The sequence below is a fragment of the Scyliorhinus torazame genome, chromosome 1 (assembly GCF_047496885.1).
Source record: "Scyliorhinus torazame isolate Kashiwa2021f chromosome 1, sScyTor2.1, whole genome shotgun sequence".
NCBI lineage: Eukaryota > Metazoa > Chordata > Chondrichthyes > Carcharhiniformes > Scyliorhinidae > Scyliorhinus > Scyliorhinus torazame.
The window spans coordinates 57,736,165-57,751,643 of record NC_092707.1 but is presented as its reverse complement, the minus strand read 5'-3'; the positions used below and the strand labels follow the sequence as shown (position 1 = coordinate 57,751,643).

Below are 15,479 nucleotides of genomic sequence, written 5' to 3'. Positions count from 1 at the left end.
ATTTTGCTGATGACCGAAAGAAGGCTGATGAGGCAGAAATTGGTTGGATTAAATTTGACCTGTTTTATATGGATTGAACATACCTGGGCAATTTTCCACTTTGTCTGGTAGATGCCAGTATTGCAACTGTACTGGAACAGCTTGACTAGAGGCATAGCTAGCTCTGGAGCACATGAAAGGATATTGCACAAGTGTGATTCTTTAGATTGTGCAAGAATACTGACCCAGTAAAATATGAAGTCTAGTGATAAGTACCAGAAAACAAGTTTGAATGCACAGGGAATTTTTTAAGAGGCATTGTTACGATTCCAGTTGGTGTTATAACTGGATGGGAAGATCCCAGAATGGAATCCTGGCTCAAAATACTGCAACTTCTACTTTTTTTAATAAAAACGTGGAGGTACATAGTCACTGGTCTGCTAATTAGTTTTAACAACAAGGAAAACAGATGTTTATTACGTTGCAGCACTTTCTCTCAGTCAATATAGTACAAGAAGGGGAGAATATACCAGTGTATACTCTTGCAAGATGCTACACAGGAAGAGGCAAGAAATACTGGCTTTGTCAGGAATGCCCACATCCCATTACTTAAGAAAAAAATACACTTGGCTTGGAAGTTGCTGCCTCACAGCGCCAGATTCCTGTCAAGACTTCCTTTTGTCTCATTAGTTTTTGTTGTGGTTATCCCGTTTCTGTACATCAGCAAGAGCTTCACCTCACAACTGGAGGAACATGACATCTTTGTCCCAGTCGAATACGATGATGATGATTCCGGCCTTGGGTGACTGTCTTTTCTTTTGTTGTTTTTTTAATTTAAAGTACCGAGTTTGTTTTTCTTTCCTGCTCATCTTTGGGTTGTTGGGGGTGAGACCCATGCAGACATGTGGACAAACTCCACATGTACAGAGACCCGGGGCCGGGATCGAATCCAGGTCCTCGGCATGTGAGGCAGTAGTACTAACTATCTGTGTGGGTGACTGTCTGTGTGGAGTCTGCACGTTCTCCCAGTGTCTGCGTGGCTTTCCTTCGGGTGCTCTGGTTTCCTCCCATAGTCCAAAGTTGTGCAGGTTAGGTGGATTGGCCATGCTAAATTGCCCTTAGTGTCTAAAGGTTAGTTGGGGTTATGGGAATAGGGCAGGGGTGTGGGCCTAGGTAGGAGGTTCTTTTAGGGGGTTGGTGCAGACACGATGGGCCGAATGGCTTCCCTTCTGCACAATAGGAATTCTACGGTTCTATTCATGGTCCAGATCTGATTGAACAGGATTCGATTTGCAGTTACAGTGGTGCAAGAATGATATCTCGTACTTTCAAGTGGAAGTATTTTGAAAGGTCTTCCTGATGTACCACACCATGCTGCCTGAAATTAGGCAACGGGCAGCACTCAATTCTGACAACTGACCCATGGTGTCTGTTATCATTAAGGGGGTGAGATATTAATCTTGGATGAATTTACAGGTGTACCATGATGTAATTGTCTATGATATACCTATTTTGCAAGCTTATTAATGTCTTGTGTGGAAATTCTCCTCAGTATTGATCATCCCTCATAATTTGGTGTTGTCCGCAATTTAGAAATTGTGGAGAAGTTTTACAGCCCCCTGTGACCAACATATTTGTAGGGCAAGGCATAAACCAGCCCAATCACCCTTTGGCCTACTGAAGCCCTTAGACTTGCCAATTAACGGTCTGCTAAGGACCTGTTTTTAAAAGAATAATTTTTAATAACAATCTTTATTGTCACAAGTAGGCTTACATTAACACTCTAATTAAGTTACTGTGAAAAGCCCCTAGTCGCCACATTCCGACGCCAGTTCGGTTACACGAAGGGAGAATTCAGAATGTCAATTCACGTCTAACGGGACTTGTGGGAGAAAACTGGAGCACCCGAAGGAAACCCATGCAGACACAGGGAGAACGTACAGGCTCCACACAGACAGTGACCCAAGCCGGGAATCGAACCTGGGACCTAGAGCTGTGAAGCCCTTCACAGAAGAACCTTTGGGTTCTTCACCCCCATCCTCCCATACAATAATACATGCGGGGGGGGTGCAAACCCGCTACTTCACCATATCAGGTGGACAGGTGGGAAGGAGGAAGGCTTATGTTCTTTTGGGGTGCCCCGAATCCCAGGTTTACCTCTGACTCCAGTTGCCATGCATCTTCTCCCCATGACTGCTTGTGCAACAGCCACCACTGGCGCTGCTGGGACTACTCAGCTCTCAAGGGCAGGACTTCCTGTCCCCGAGGGGCAGCAGTCCCACAATTGCCTGACTAAAACAGTCCTGCGAATTTTTGCTGAAGGGCTGCCTTTTCCTGTAAGAAACGTTGGTTGGCGCGCTTTTTAAAAAATAAGTTTAGAGTGCCCAATTCTTCCCCCCCCCCACAATTAAGGGGCAGTTTTGTGTGGCCAATTCACCTACGCTGCACATCTTTGTGGGTTGTGTGTGTGTGTGTGTGTGTGTGTTGGGGGGGGGGGGGGGGGGGGGGGGGGGGGAGACGACACCCACGTGGACATGTGGAGAATGTGAAAACTCCACACAGATAATGACCCGGGGCCAGGATTGAACCCGGGTCTTTGGCGCCGTGAGGCAGCAGTGCTAACCACTGCACCACCGCTTTTCTATTGGGTGGTGGAGCAAGCAATAAGGCTCCCTGTAAAATTCAGGCCTGTGTTTTTGATTCCAGTGTCTAAATCGTTATAAAAATGTGAGCAGTGGTCCCAGAACTGATCCTTGTGAAACCCTACTTCCCAACTCCTGCCTCTCTGAATATCTATCCTTTACAAATGCTGTATTGATTGTGAATCCTAATTTAGAGTATTTGTATGAAATAAGGTTTACAGTTATATCCAAAACACAAATACTTTTGCAATGTGAGAACATTTACTCTTTTATTCCAATTTATCTCCTTCTCATTAGGAACGTTTGGCGGAGAGGAAAAAAGTAGCTCCAATAAGACACAATATCCCCCCCCAACAGACACACACACACACACACACCACAGCAGACCTATCAGGGAGAATATTTATTAAGATTGCTAGGAGAGGCCTGGGCAGCCTGTTTTTGCTATCACTTGCAGATAACTCAGTGGGGAATGGCAAAAAACCTAGCCTCTAGGGAAAACCACAACCACAAGGGTAGGAGAATGGAGACGACTATGATTTACAACTGCACTTCAAGGACAGATATCCCAGCAACAAATTCAATACTGCTTGTATGGAAATTAATAACACATTTTACTACAGATGGGGAACCCTAATTATCTAGCAGTTTTGTTTTGACTATATCATGCACCATTTAAACTTTCTGCCAATCCTTAGTTTGTCTGTTAATACGTACAACATTGTCCCAACTGGGAGACCACACAGTGACAGCTTTGTGTGATAATGCTGGAGTCAGCCTCGAGGAGATATCCAAAACTTTGCGAAATTTGAAAGTAGGCAGACTTTTCCTGACACAGTCACTGACCAAAAGACGAAGCTTTTACGAAGCACAACGGACAAATATTCAACACCCAGTCACCAGAACTTTTGTTAATTGCATTCAAATAATATCTTTCCAGATACAGTAAAATCTGATTAATTTATCACCCAATCTTAATATGGTTAGGAGTGATGAATGCATAACGTTTTAAGCAAATATTGACATTTACACCTCCTTAACACATGAACCACGAAAGGTGATGGCTGTTTATTTTGGCACAGACATTTAAGATGCACAAGCACCAGAATTCTTCATACAGCCACCACTGATCAGTTACTAAAAGTGTTGGGAGCTTAACCAGACTGAAATGGCATTCCTCCCTTCCTACGCAAATCAGCATTAAAAAAATGGCTGGAAAACAGGTGCAAATATTTAAGAATTGCTTGAAAAGGATCTGGTTAGGAAATGGTATTTACTATTTCATAAGAAAAGTTGTTCAACCAGTCTGGTAATGCTATATCGGAAACCCCAGCCTCACATTTGACACAACACACCAGGAATCAAAGCATCTAAGGCACACAATGTTAGACAGATATAATCTGGTCAGTCACTTTTCTCCCAAGCCCATTAGATAATATCGGGGTTGCTCAACTGTTTGAATTGCGACTCAGCAGAGCGTAATATTAAATGTAACACCAGCTGCTTACTGTGCAGTCAACCACATGTTCTTCACTCACCAGCACTAAAATCTACTGAGCTGCACATTAACAAATTCAGAGGCCGAGCCCAATAAACTGATTCAAACCTGGTTAGAAGCTCCCAGTTTAAATGCTCTGGAGTATCGATCCATTAATCAGACATCCCTAAGAAATAATGCCACGATTTGTAATCAGAACAAATATCATCCAAATAATTTGGACAAAACAACTCTGACTATATTCTACTATGCATCAAGAACATTTCCTTTACATTATATCTGCCCCTGCAGAAATTTGGCAACATTGAATTTACTACCAGTTACAAGCAGCTCAGCTGAATTACTTTTCCTGCACCAACCACAGATCAAAAAAAAACAATCATCACCAGATTTGATTTGTCTGCATCAACTATGCACCGTCTTCTTATCTAAATCCACTTATTATTCTCGGAATTTAGGAATTCTGCAGCACAGAAAGGGCGTGACACGACCCCCTCATGCCTGTGCCAGTTCTCTGAAAGAAGTATCCAAATCCTTCCCATTGTCCTGAAAATCTTTCCTTTTTTAAAGTTTTTATTAATTTTCCTTCTGAAAGTTACTGAATCTGCTCCCACAACACTTTCATTCCAACTCGCTAGGTAAAAATAATTCTCATCCTCCTATTCGTTCTTTTTGCAATTGCTTTAAATCCAGGTCCTCTGGTTTGTCAAGCAAGATGACATCTGGGTGGGGAACATTTCTGGTGCACACTGCGGAGTTAGAATACTACAGCATGCAGGGAAACCAGTACTTCCGGTCTTCCCATCTCTGACCCTCCTCTGCCTTTAATGAGCTTTGCAGGAGGAAGTCTTTTAGCTGCGAGAGATATCAACAACCATGATACAAGAATCAAAAATCCAAATATACTGGCATTGGAGGCAGGCCAGGGAAGGTTTACTGGGTTGATACTGGGAATGGAGGGATTTTCTTACGAGGAGAGGTTGAGAAAGTTGGGCCTGTACTCATTGGCGTTTAGATGAATGAGAGGCGACCTCATTAAGGCATACAGGATTCGCAGGGGGCTTGCAGGGGTAGATGCTGAGAGGTTGTTTCCCCTTGTGGAATAGTCTGGGGCCAAGAGTTTATTCGCAGGGTAATGGGTTGCCCATTTAAGACAGAGGTGAGGAGGAATTTCTTCTCTCAAAGGATAGATGGGTGGCACGGTAGCACAGTGGTTAGCACTGTTGCTTCACAGCGTCAGGCTCCCAGGTTCGATTCCTGGCTTGGGTCACTGTCTGTGTGGAGTCTGCACGTTCTCCCAGTGTCTGCGTGGGTTTTCTCCGGGTGCTCCGGTTTCCTGCCACAAGTCCCAAAAGACTTAGGTAATTTGGACATTCTGAATTCGCCCTCCCTGGACCCGAACAGGCGTTGGAATGTGACGACATGGGCTTTTCACAGTAACCTCATTGCAGTGATAATGTAAGCCTACTTGTGACAATAAAGGTTATTATTATTAGTGAATCTGTGGAATTCTTTACCACAGAGAGCTGTAGAGGCTGGGTTATTCAGTATGGTCAAGGCCGAGGACTTCCGGGCGCGGCGATGACCAGCTGAGTCGCACGTTTCGGCAGTTCCCGGTGGAACGGACTTTTGGGCTCTTAATAGGAGCCCCATCGGCAATTTTAACGGCAAATAACACTGTGCGGTAATCCAGAAGGGAATCCCCCCTGGACACGGATGGAAAAAAGAGAGGAAAGTAGCCGGATTGCGGTGGATCCTCTAGAGCAGCGGCCAGGAAGGCAGGCACAAAGCAAGATGGCGTCGGAAGGAGGCAGTTTAATATGGGGCCCTGACCAACAAGAGTTCCTGCGGCGTCGCGTAGATGAACTCAAAAAGGAGATGAAGAAGGAGCTGTTGGCCCCGATATTACAAGCGATTGAGGGGCTAAAGGAGGAGCAAAAGACCCAGGAACAGGAGCTTCGGGTCGTGAAGGCAAAGGCTGCTGAGAATGAGGACGACATACAGGGCCTGGTGGTGAAAACGGAGATCCACGAGGCACAACACAAAAGGTGTGTGGAAAGGCTGGAGGTGCTAGAGAATAATGCGAGGAGGAAGAATTTAAGGATTCTTGGTCTTCCCGAAGGTGCAGAAGGAGCGGACGTCGGGGCATGTGAGCACGATGCTGCACTCGTAAATGGGATCGGAGGCCCCGACGGGCCCGCTGGAGGTGGAGGGAGCCTATCGGGTTATGGCGCGAAGACCGAGGGCTGGAGAAATTCCTCGAGCAATAGTGGTGAGATTTCTCCGATATAAGGACAGAGAGATGGTCCTCAGATGGGCAAAGAAAACTCGGAGCAGTAGGTGGGAGAATGCGGTGATCCGCGTATATCAAGATTGGAGTGCGGAGGTGGCGAGAAGGAGGGCAAGCTTTAATCGGGGCAAGGCGGTGTTGCATAAAAGGAAGGTCAAATTCGGAATGCTGCAACCGGTAAGACTGTGGGTCACACATCGAGGGAAACACCACTACTTCGAAACGGCAGACGAGGCGTGGACATTTATTGTCGAGGAGAAGCTGGAGTGAGCGGGCCAGAAAAAGAACGTTTGGGACAAAAGTGGGGGGGTGAATTTGTGGGATGAAGGGGGGAAAAGGGGGAAGAGAGGACTTCCCAAGTTGTTAATCCTGCGACCCTGTAACTTCTCTCTCTTCCCCATGTCGTGGGGGAGGGGGTGAGGGAGGATGAGGAGCTGAGGGCGCCGGCCATTGGGGGCAGGGCCAAAGGGGAAGCGCAGGCTTTGTTCCCTGTTCCCGCGCTATGGTAATCATGGCGGGAACAGGGAAGCAGGAAGGAGGGGGCCTTGCACAGTGTGAGCCGAGGTCACGGGGGGAAGCCGAGGTCGGCCAGAGTTTGCTGGCTTCTGGGAGCAACATGGGGGGTGCAATTACGCTAGCTTGGGATCTAACGGGGGGGGGGTTAACTGGGTTGCTGCTGCTGGGGAGAAGGGGGAGCTGGTATGGGAGGGGGGTGTCGGGGCGGGGGGGGCGCCGCCTGGGGGGGGATACAGCTACGTGGGAACCGGGTGAGGAGCTGGATTGAAAAAGGAAATGGCTAGTCGTCAAGGGGGGGGGGGGGGGGTAAAGAGCCCCCCAACCGGGTTGATCACGTGGAATGTGAGAGGGCTGAACGGGCCGATTAAGCGGGCACGGGTACTCACACACCTAAAGAAACTTAAGGCAGATGTGGTTATGCTTCAGGAGACGCATCTGAGGCTGATAGACCAGGTTAGACTTCGCAAAGGATGGGTGGGTCAGGTGTTTCATTCGGGGCTAGATGCAAAAAACAGGGGGGTGGCCATACTAGTGGGGAAGCGGGTAATGTTTGAGGCAAAGACTATAGTGGCGGATACTGGGGGCAGATACATGATGGTGAGTGGCAAACTGCAAGGGGAGGCGGTGGTATTAGTGAACGTGTATGCCCCGAACTGGGATGATGCCAATTTTATGAGGCGTATGTTAGGACGAATCCCGGACCTAGAAGTGGGGAAGTTGGTAATGGGTGGAGACTTTAATACGGTGCCGGACCCAGGGCTGGACAGATCGAGGTCCAGGACCGGAAGGAGGCCGGCTGCAGCTAGGGTGCTTAAGGATTTTATGGAGCAGATGGGAGGAGTAGATCCCTGGAGATTTAGTAGACCTAGGAGTAAGGAGTTTTCGTTTTTCTCCTATGTACACAAAGTATTTAAACAAATAGATTTTTTTGTTTTGGGAAGGGCACTGATCCCAAAGGTGACGGGGACGGAGTACATGGCTATAGCCATCTCGGATCATGCTCCACACTGGGTGGACCTGGAGATAGGGGAAGAAAAACAACAGCTTCCACCCTGGAGAATGGACATGGGATTATTGGCAGATGAGGGTGTGTGTTTAAGGGTGAGGGGGTGTATTGAAAGGTACTTGGAACTCAATGATAATGGGGAGGTACAGGTGGGAGTGGTCTGGGAGGCGCTGAAGGCAGTGGTTAGAGGGGAGCTGATATCTATTAGGGCACATAAAGGAAAGCAGGAGGGTAGGGAAAGGGAGCGGTTGTTGAAAGAACTTCTGAGGGTGGACAGACAATACGCGGAGGCACCGGAGGAGGGACTGTACAGGGAAAGGCAAAGGCTACATGTAGAATTTGACTTGTTGACTACGGGTAATGCAGAGGCACAATGAAGGAAGGCACAGGGAGTACAGTACGAATATGGGGAGAAGGCGAGTAGGTTGTTGGCCCACCAACTGAGGAAAAGGGGAGCAGCGAGGGAGATAGGGGGGGTGAGTGATGAGGAGGGAGAGATGGAGCGGGGAGCGGAGAGAGTGAATGGAGTGTTCAAGGCATTTTATGAAAGATTATATGAAGCGCAGCCCCCGGACGGGAAGGAGAGAATGATGTGCTTTCTGGATCAGCTGGAATTTCCTAAGGTGGAGGAGCAGGAGAGAGTGGGGCTGGGAGCACAGATTGAGACGGAGGAAGTAGTGAAAGGGATTGGGAGCATGCAGGCGGGGAAGGCCCCGGGACCAGACGGATTCCCAGTTGAATTCTATTTTGCTGGCCCCGCTACTGATGAGAACCTTTAATGAGGCGAGGGAAAGGGGGCAGCTGCCCCCGACTATGTCAGAGGCAACGATATCGCTCCTCCTAAAGAAGGAAAAAGACCCGCTGCAATGCGGGTCATACAGGCCCATATCCCTCCTGAATGTGGATGCTAAGATTCTGGCCAAGGTAATGGCAATGAGGATAGAGGATTGTGTCCCGGGGGTGGTTCATGAGGACCAAACTGGGTTTGTGAAGGGGAGACAGCTAAATACAAATATACGGAGGCTGCTAGGGGTAATGATGATGCCCCCACCAGAGGGGGAAGCGGAGATAGTGGTGGCGATGGATGCCTTGAAAACATTTGATAGAGTGGAGTGGGATTATTTGTGGGAGGTGTTGAGGAGATTTGGCTTTGGGGACGGGTATATTAGGTGGGTACAGTTGCTGTATAGGGCTCCGATGGCGAGCGTGGTCACGAATGGACGGGGGTCTGACTATTTTCGGCTCCATAGAGGGACGAGGCAGGGATGTCCTCTGTCCCCGTTATTGTTTGCATTGGCGATTGAACCCCTGGCCATAGCACTGAGGAAGTGGAGGGGAGTACTTAGGGGGGGGGGGGAGAAGAACACCGGGTATCTCTGTATGCGGATGATTTGTTGCTATATGTGGTGGACCCAGCGGAGGGGATGCCAGAGATAATGCGGATACTTGGGGAGTTTGTGGATTTTTCAGGGTATAAACTGAACATTGGGAAAAGTGAGTTATTTGTGGTGCATCCGGGGGAGCAGAGCAGAGAGATAGAGGATTTACCGTTGAGGAAGGTAACAAGGGACTTCCGGTACCTGGGGATCCAGATAGCCAAGAATTGGGGTACATTACATAGGCTTAATTTAACACGGTTGGTGGAACAGATGGAGGAGGATTTCAAGAGATGGGACATGGTGTCCCTGTCATTGGCAGGTAGGGTGCAGGCGGTTAAAATGGTGGTCCTCCCGAGATTCCATTTTGTGTTCCAGTGCCTCCCGGTGGTGATCACGAAGGCTTTTTTCAAAAGAATTGAGAAGAGCATTATGAGTTTTGTGTGGGCTGGGAAGACCCCGAGAGCGAGGCAGGGATTCTTGCAGCGTAGTAGGGACAGGGAGGGGCTGGCACTACCGAGCCTAAGTGAGTACTACTGGGTTGCCAATGTTTCAATGGTGTGTCAGTGGATGGGAGAAGGGGAGGGAGCGGCGTGGAAGAGATTGGAGAGGGCGTCCTGCAGGGGGACTAGCCTGCAAGCAATGGTGACGGCGCCGTTGCCGTTCTCACCAAAGAAATACACCACAAGCCCGGTGGTGGTGGCTACATTGAAAATTTGGGGGCAGTGGAGATGGCATAGGGGAGGGATGGGAGCTTCGGTGCGGTCCCCGATAAGAAACAATCATAGGTTCGTTCCGGGGAGAATGGATGGGGGATTTGGAGCATGGCAAAGAGCTGGGGTAGTACAACTAAGAGATCTATTTGTAGATGGGACGTTTGCGAGTCTGGGAGCGCTGACGGAGAAATATGGGTTGCCCCAAGGGAAAGCATTTCGGTATATGCAATTGAGGGCTTTTGCGAGGCAACAGGTGAGGGAATTCCTGCAGCTCCCGACGCAGGAAGTGCAGGATAGAGTGATCTCGGAGACATGGGTGGGGGACGGTAAGGTGGCGGACATATACAGGGAGATGAGGGACGAGGGGGAGATCATGGTAGATGAGCTGAAAGGGAAATGGGAAGAAGAACTGGGGGAGGAGATTGAGGAGGGGCTGTGGGCTGATGCCCTACGTAGGGTAAACTCATCGTCCTCGTGTGCCAGGCTAAGCCTGATACAATTTAAGGTGCTACACAGGGCGCATATGACTGGAGCACGGCTTAGTAAATTTTTGGGGGTAGAGGATAGGTGTGCGAGATGCTCGAGAGGCCCAGCGAATCACACCCACATGTTCTGGTCATGCCTGGCACTACAGGGGTTCTGGGTGCGGGTGGCAAAGGTGCTTTCGAAGGTGGTGGGGGTCCGGGTCGAACCAAGCTGGGGGTTGGCTATATTTGGGGTTGCAGAAGAGCCGGGAGGGCAGGAGGTGAGAGAGGCTGACATGTTGGCCTTTGCGTCCCTTGTAGCCCGGCGCAGGATATTGTTAATGTGGAAGGAAGCCAAACCCCCGGGTGTGGAGACCTGGATAAACGATATGGCAGGGTTTATAAAGTTAGAACGGATTAAGTTCGTGTTAAGGGGTTCGGCTCAGGGGTTCACCAGGCGGTGGCAACCGTTCGTCGACCACCTCACAGGAAGATAGAAGGAATGGAAAAGAAGTAGACAACAGCAGCAACCCAGGGAGGGGGGGGGGGGGGGGGGGGGGGAGGAATCGGACGGACTCTCAGGGATGTTATTGTACATGTAGTTGGTATATGTAATTGTATATTGGATTGTTGGATTGTATTTTTGGAGAGTATTTATTTTGGACAAGGCAGTTGCCATTTAGTTTTGTTTTTTGTTTTTGTTTATATATTACTTATTTATTTGTTTAAAACTGGCCACGGTTATTTATATTGCTTTATTGTTGTGTAAAAGAAACACTACGTATTGTTATGTTTGGCCAAAAAACTTGAATAAAATATATATATATTTTTTTAAAAGGCTGAGATAGACAGATTGTAATCAGTAAGGGAATCAAGGATTATGGGATAAGGCAGGAAAGTGGAATTGAGGACTCAATATCAGATCAGTCATGAACTCATTGAATGAATGAGCAGACTCAATGGGCTGAATGGCCTATTTCTACTCCTACATCTTATGGTCATAGTAAAAATAAAAAATATCTTGAGACAGCAAGGGATTAGCAATAGCCTCATCTGATAATTTCCTGTTTGTTTCAGTTAATGTGTTCTCGTCCATTTCTTTCATTGATAAGTATGCCTCACACAGTAGCCAAACTATTAGCATGGTTTTCATAACTTTGTACATTAGCTGTCAAACTGAGCACCTGGAAACCATCACACTCGAGTAATAAAATATTGTTGAAAACCTGTGAAGAATTAGACCTTTGGCAACTAGCACAATCCCAAGAAACAACCAAGTGAATACTTAAAAACCATGCAACAGTCCTAAAATGAGATAATTCTTTGATTTAATATATATCTATTCATGTTGAGTGTGGTCATGTTGACCTTTTTGCTCTATTAAACAGTGCTAACTTTGTGCCGATCAGCAACATAAAAAGGATAATATTTAATTATGAAACAATTTAATTCTTAGTTCAGAAAGGCTGCAGCCGGCTATTTTTGAGGTCCTGAGCATACGAAGCACAAATTCAAACCAAATGATCACAATCACCCAATAGGGTATCCAGGCCTGGGTTTCTATTGTAATACTAAATAAATTAATGTCAGAATTATGATAACACCAACCAAAGAGTCTGGGCTCCAATATCTTAACTAATCACCTAGCAATCTAAACATTCAAGTGCAAGTTCTTGCCTATATAAGCTTTCAATAGGAGAATCTATTTTAAGAAGGATGTACCTTTTGGGGCAGCATGGTGGCACTGTGATTAGCTTAGCACTGCTGCCTCACAGCACCAGGGACCCGGGTTCAATTCCGGCTTTGGGCGCCTGACTGTGTGGAGTGTGCACTTTCTCCCTGTGTCTGCGTGGGTTTCCTCTGGCTGTTTCGGTTTCTTCCCACAGTCCAAAGACGTGCAGGTTAGGTGGATTGGCCAAGGTAAAATTGCCCTGTGTGTCCAGGTGTGATGGGACAAATAGCCTCCTTCTGCACTGGAGGGATTCTATGGTTCTATTCTGTACCTGTCTGTCTCTGGTACCGTGTGTGTATTGGGCTTCACTCTGTACCTGTCAGTAAACTGTGAGATTTGTTACCGGCCTGTTATGTATCATACCGATGTAGCAGCGTCTAAGAAGGTAATTCTGTATCTCCAGTTCCAACATTAAACATGCCTTGCAAAAGGGAGAGAGATATTCCTGTGTATACTCCAGGGGTATTATTCATGTGCAAACTCTTTGTGCAGTAAAAAGTATTAAAAGTATGGTGAATAGTAAGTAACAGGGACAATGACAAAATTCATATTATGAAAATTACAAGAAAAAAATGTCAGCATTACCTCTAAATACAGGAAAGATTTCAATGCCAAAATGTAACTGCAAAAAGAGTAGCTTACCTTTGCTTTACGTTCTTTCCTCTCCCACCATTCATCAAAAGTCCTAAATGCCACCATCTCAACCATTTTGCGATTCAAGTCGCGTTTCATTATGCTTTTAAGTTCCTTCATAACCACCAGAAGGACTTCATCAATGGTGGCTTTGTGAGGATCCTCTTTCTTGACTTCATAACCAGGCGGTGGGACAGTGGGATCAAACTTTGGCAAAGGAGTCCATTGCTGACCATGAGCAAGACTTGAATTTATTAGATATGGGCGGTATGGTTGCATATTTCCAAATTGCAAGTTCATTCCACCAGCTATGAAAGGTGGGTAAAGAGATGGCCCTTGACCCTGCATCATACGGCTCAACATCTGAGTCTGCATCTGAAAAGACATTTGCATGCTCCCCCATTGGTTGCCTATGCAGTTCATTAGGTCCATGGACATCATTGGATACATATTGGGAGGGAATGGATGAAGGTGGGGAAGCAATGGAGGAGGAGGCGGCGGCGGTGGTGGCGGTGGAGGGGGTGGCGGAGGGGGTGGAGGTGGCACACCAGGAGGGCACAAGTCTGGTCGAGAAGGAAGTGGAGGAGGTGGAACAGCAACAGCAGGATGGGTTGGTGGTGGTGGGGGAGGGGGAGGAAGCGGTGGCGGCAATGGAAATCCAGTTTGAGGTGGTGGGGGGAGTGGATGAAATCCTGGTGGTGGTATGGGTATAGCAGAAGCAGAGGAGCTGACCACAATAGTATCCGAACATTCTGCACTGGTTATTGGACTCATATTTGTTTCATCATCTGATATCTCCATGTCTTCCCCTGATGACTGTTGACTCTGTTGAAACAAGGAAATTAAAATAATTTTAATAATCGCACATTCTTAAAAAAAAAAACTAATGAAAGTATATGTAAGGTTATATAGTATATGCAAAATTATAGGACCTTTTAAAATTATCACATTATTTTTCTTGTACTGAAATAGTGATCATTGTTGAACTGAACATGATACAAATTGTAAATATTTTAACTGAAAACAGTAATTCATCTTTCTATAGTATGCTTGATCTCAAATCATAAATTTGTAGGAATTAATCATAGAATCATAAAGGCATTAGGGTGGCGCAGTTCGATCCCGGCCCCGGGCCACTGTCCCTGTGGAGTTTGCACATTCTCCCCATGTCACACCCAAAGATATGCAGAGTAAGGGCAGCACGGTGGCACAGTGGTTAGCACTGCTGCTTCACAGTGCCGAGGTCCCAGTTCGATCCCGGCTCTGGGTCACTGACTGTGTGGAGTTTGCACATTCACCCTGTGTTTGCGTGGGTTTCACCCCCACAACCCGGCAGCATGGTAGCATTGTGGATAGCACAATTGTTTCACAGCTCCAGGGTCCCAGGTTCGATTCCGGCTTGGGTCACTGTCTATGCGGAGTCTGCACATCCTCCCCGTGTGTGTGCGTGGGTTTCCTCCGGGTGCTCCGGTTTCCTCCCACAGTCCAAAGATGTGCAGGTTAGGTGGATTGGCCATGATAAATTTACCCTTAGTGTCCAAAATTGCCCTTAGTGTTGGGTGGGGCTACTGGGTTATGGGGATCGGGTGGAAATGTTGACCTTGGGTAGGGTGCTCTTTCCAAGAGCCGGTGCAGTCTCGATGGGCCGAATGGCCTCCTCCTGCACTGTTAATTCTGTGTTATGTTAAAAACCCACAGTTGTGCAGGGCAGGTGGATTGGCCATGCTAAATTGCCCCTTAATTGGAAAAAACGAATTGGGTACTCTAAATGTATTTTTTTTAAAGATGTGAAGAGTAGCTGGATTGGCCATGCTAAATTGCCCCTTTATTAGAAAAAAATAATACAATCATAGAATCCCTACAGTGCAGAATGAGGCCATTTGGCCCATCGAGTCTGCACTGATCCTACGAAAGAGCACTTTATGTAGGTCCACCCCGCCCTATCCCCATAACACCATAACCTAACCTGCACATCCCTGGAAACGGAGGGCAATTTATCATGGCTACTCCACCCAACACACACATCTTTGGACTGTGGGAGGAAACCCACGCAGACACGGGGAGAGTGTGCACACAGACAGTCCCCATGAGGCCAGAATTGAAACCTGGTGCTGTGAGGCAGCAGTGTTAACCCTGTGCCACCGTGCTATCCTAAATAATGCCTAGGACGTTTATGTAAACTTCTAAACATGGTCCTCAAATGTTTCCCATTCATTGCAGTCTTCGTTTTATCTCAAACACCAACCTGACTTGGAACTATATTGCAGTTCCATCACTATTGCTGGATCAAAATCCTAGAACTCCCTGCCCAAACAGCAAACTGTGAGCGTACCTACATACAGTGGGCAGTAACAGTTCAGAAAGGTAGCTCACCACCACCTTCTCAAAGCAATTAGGAACGGTCAACAAAGCTGGCCTAACCAACAATGCCCACATCCCATTATTTATTTATTTTTAAAAAGGTATTGCTTGGTTTACATTGTGATGTTTAGTATTGATTGGCTAATAAGGAAATGTTTAGGGTGGGATTTACCGGCTGTTCACGCAGGCGGGAAATTCCAGTCCTACGCCGGCGCACGTGTTTCCCAGCGACAAGGAGTGCAGTCAATGGGAAATCCCGTTGACAC

General features: G+C 47.2%; 1 protein-coding gene across 2 annotated transcripts in view; it reads right to left on the bottom strand.

The window, feature by feature from the left end:
• Positions 1-15,479, bottom strand: part of setd1ba (SET domain containing 1B, histone lysine methyltransferase a) — a 255,841-nt gene that overhangs the window by 114,618 nt on the left and 125,744 nt on the right. For both annotated transcript variants that reach the window (XM_072495222.1, XM_072495231.1), the window contains exon 8: positions 12,862-13,677. In XM_072495222.1, coding sequence (XP_072351323.1) covers positions 12,862-13,677 — 816 coding nt within the window. The remainder of the gene's footprint in view (positions 1-12,861; positions 13,678-15,479) is intronic.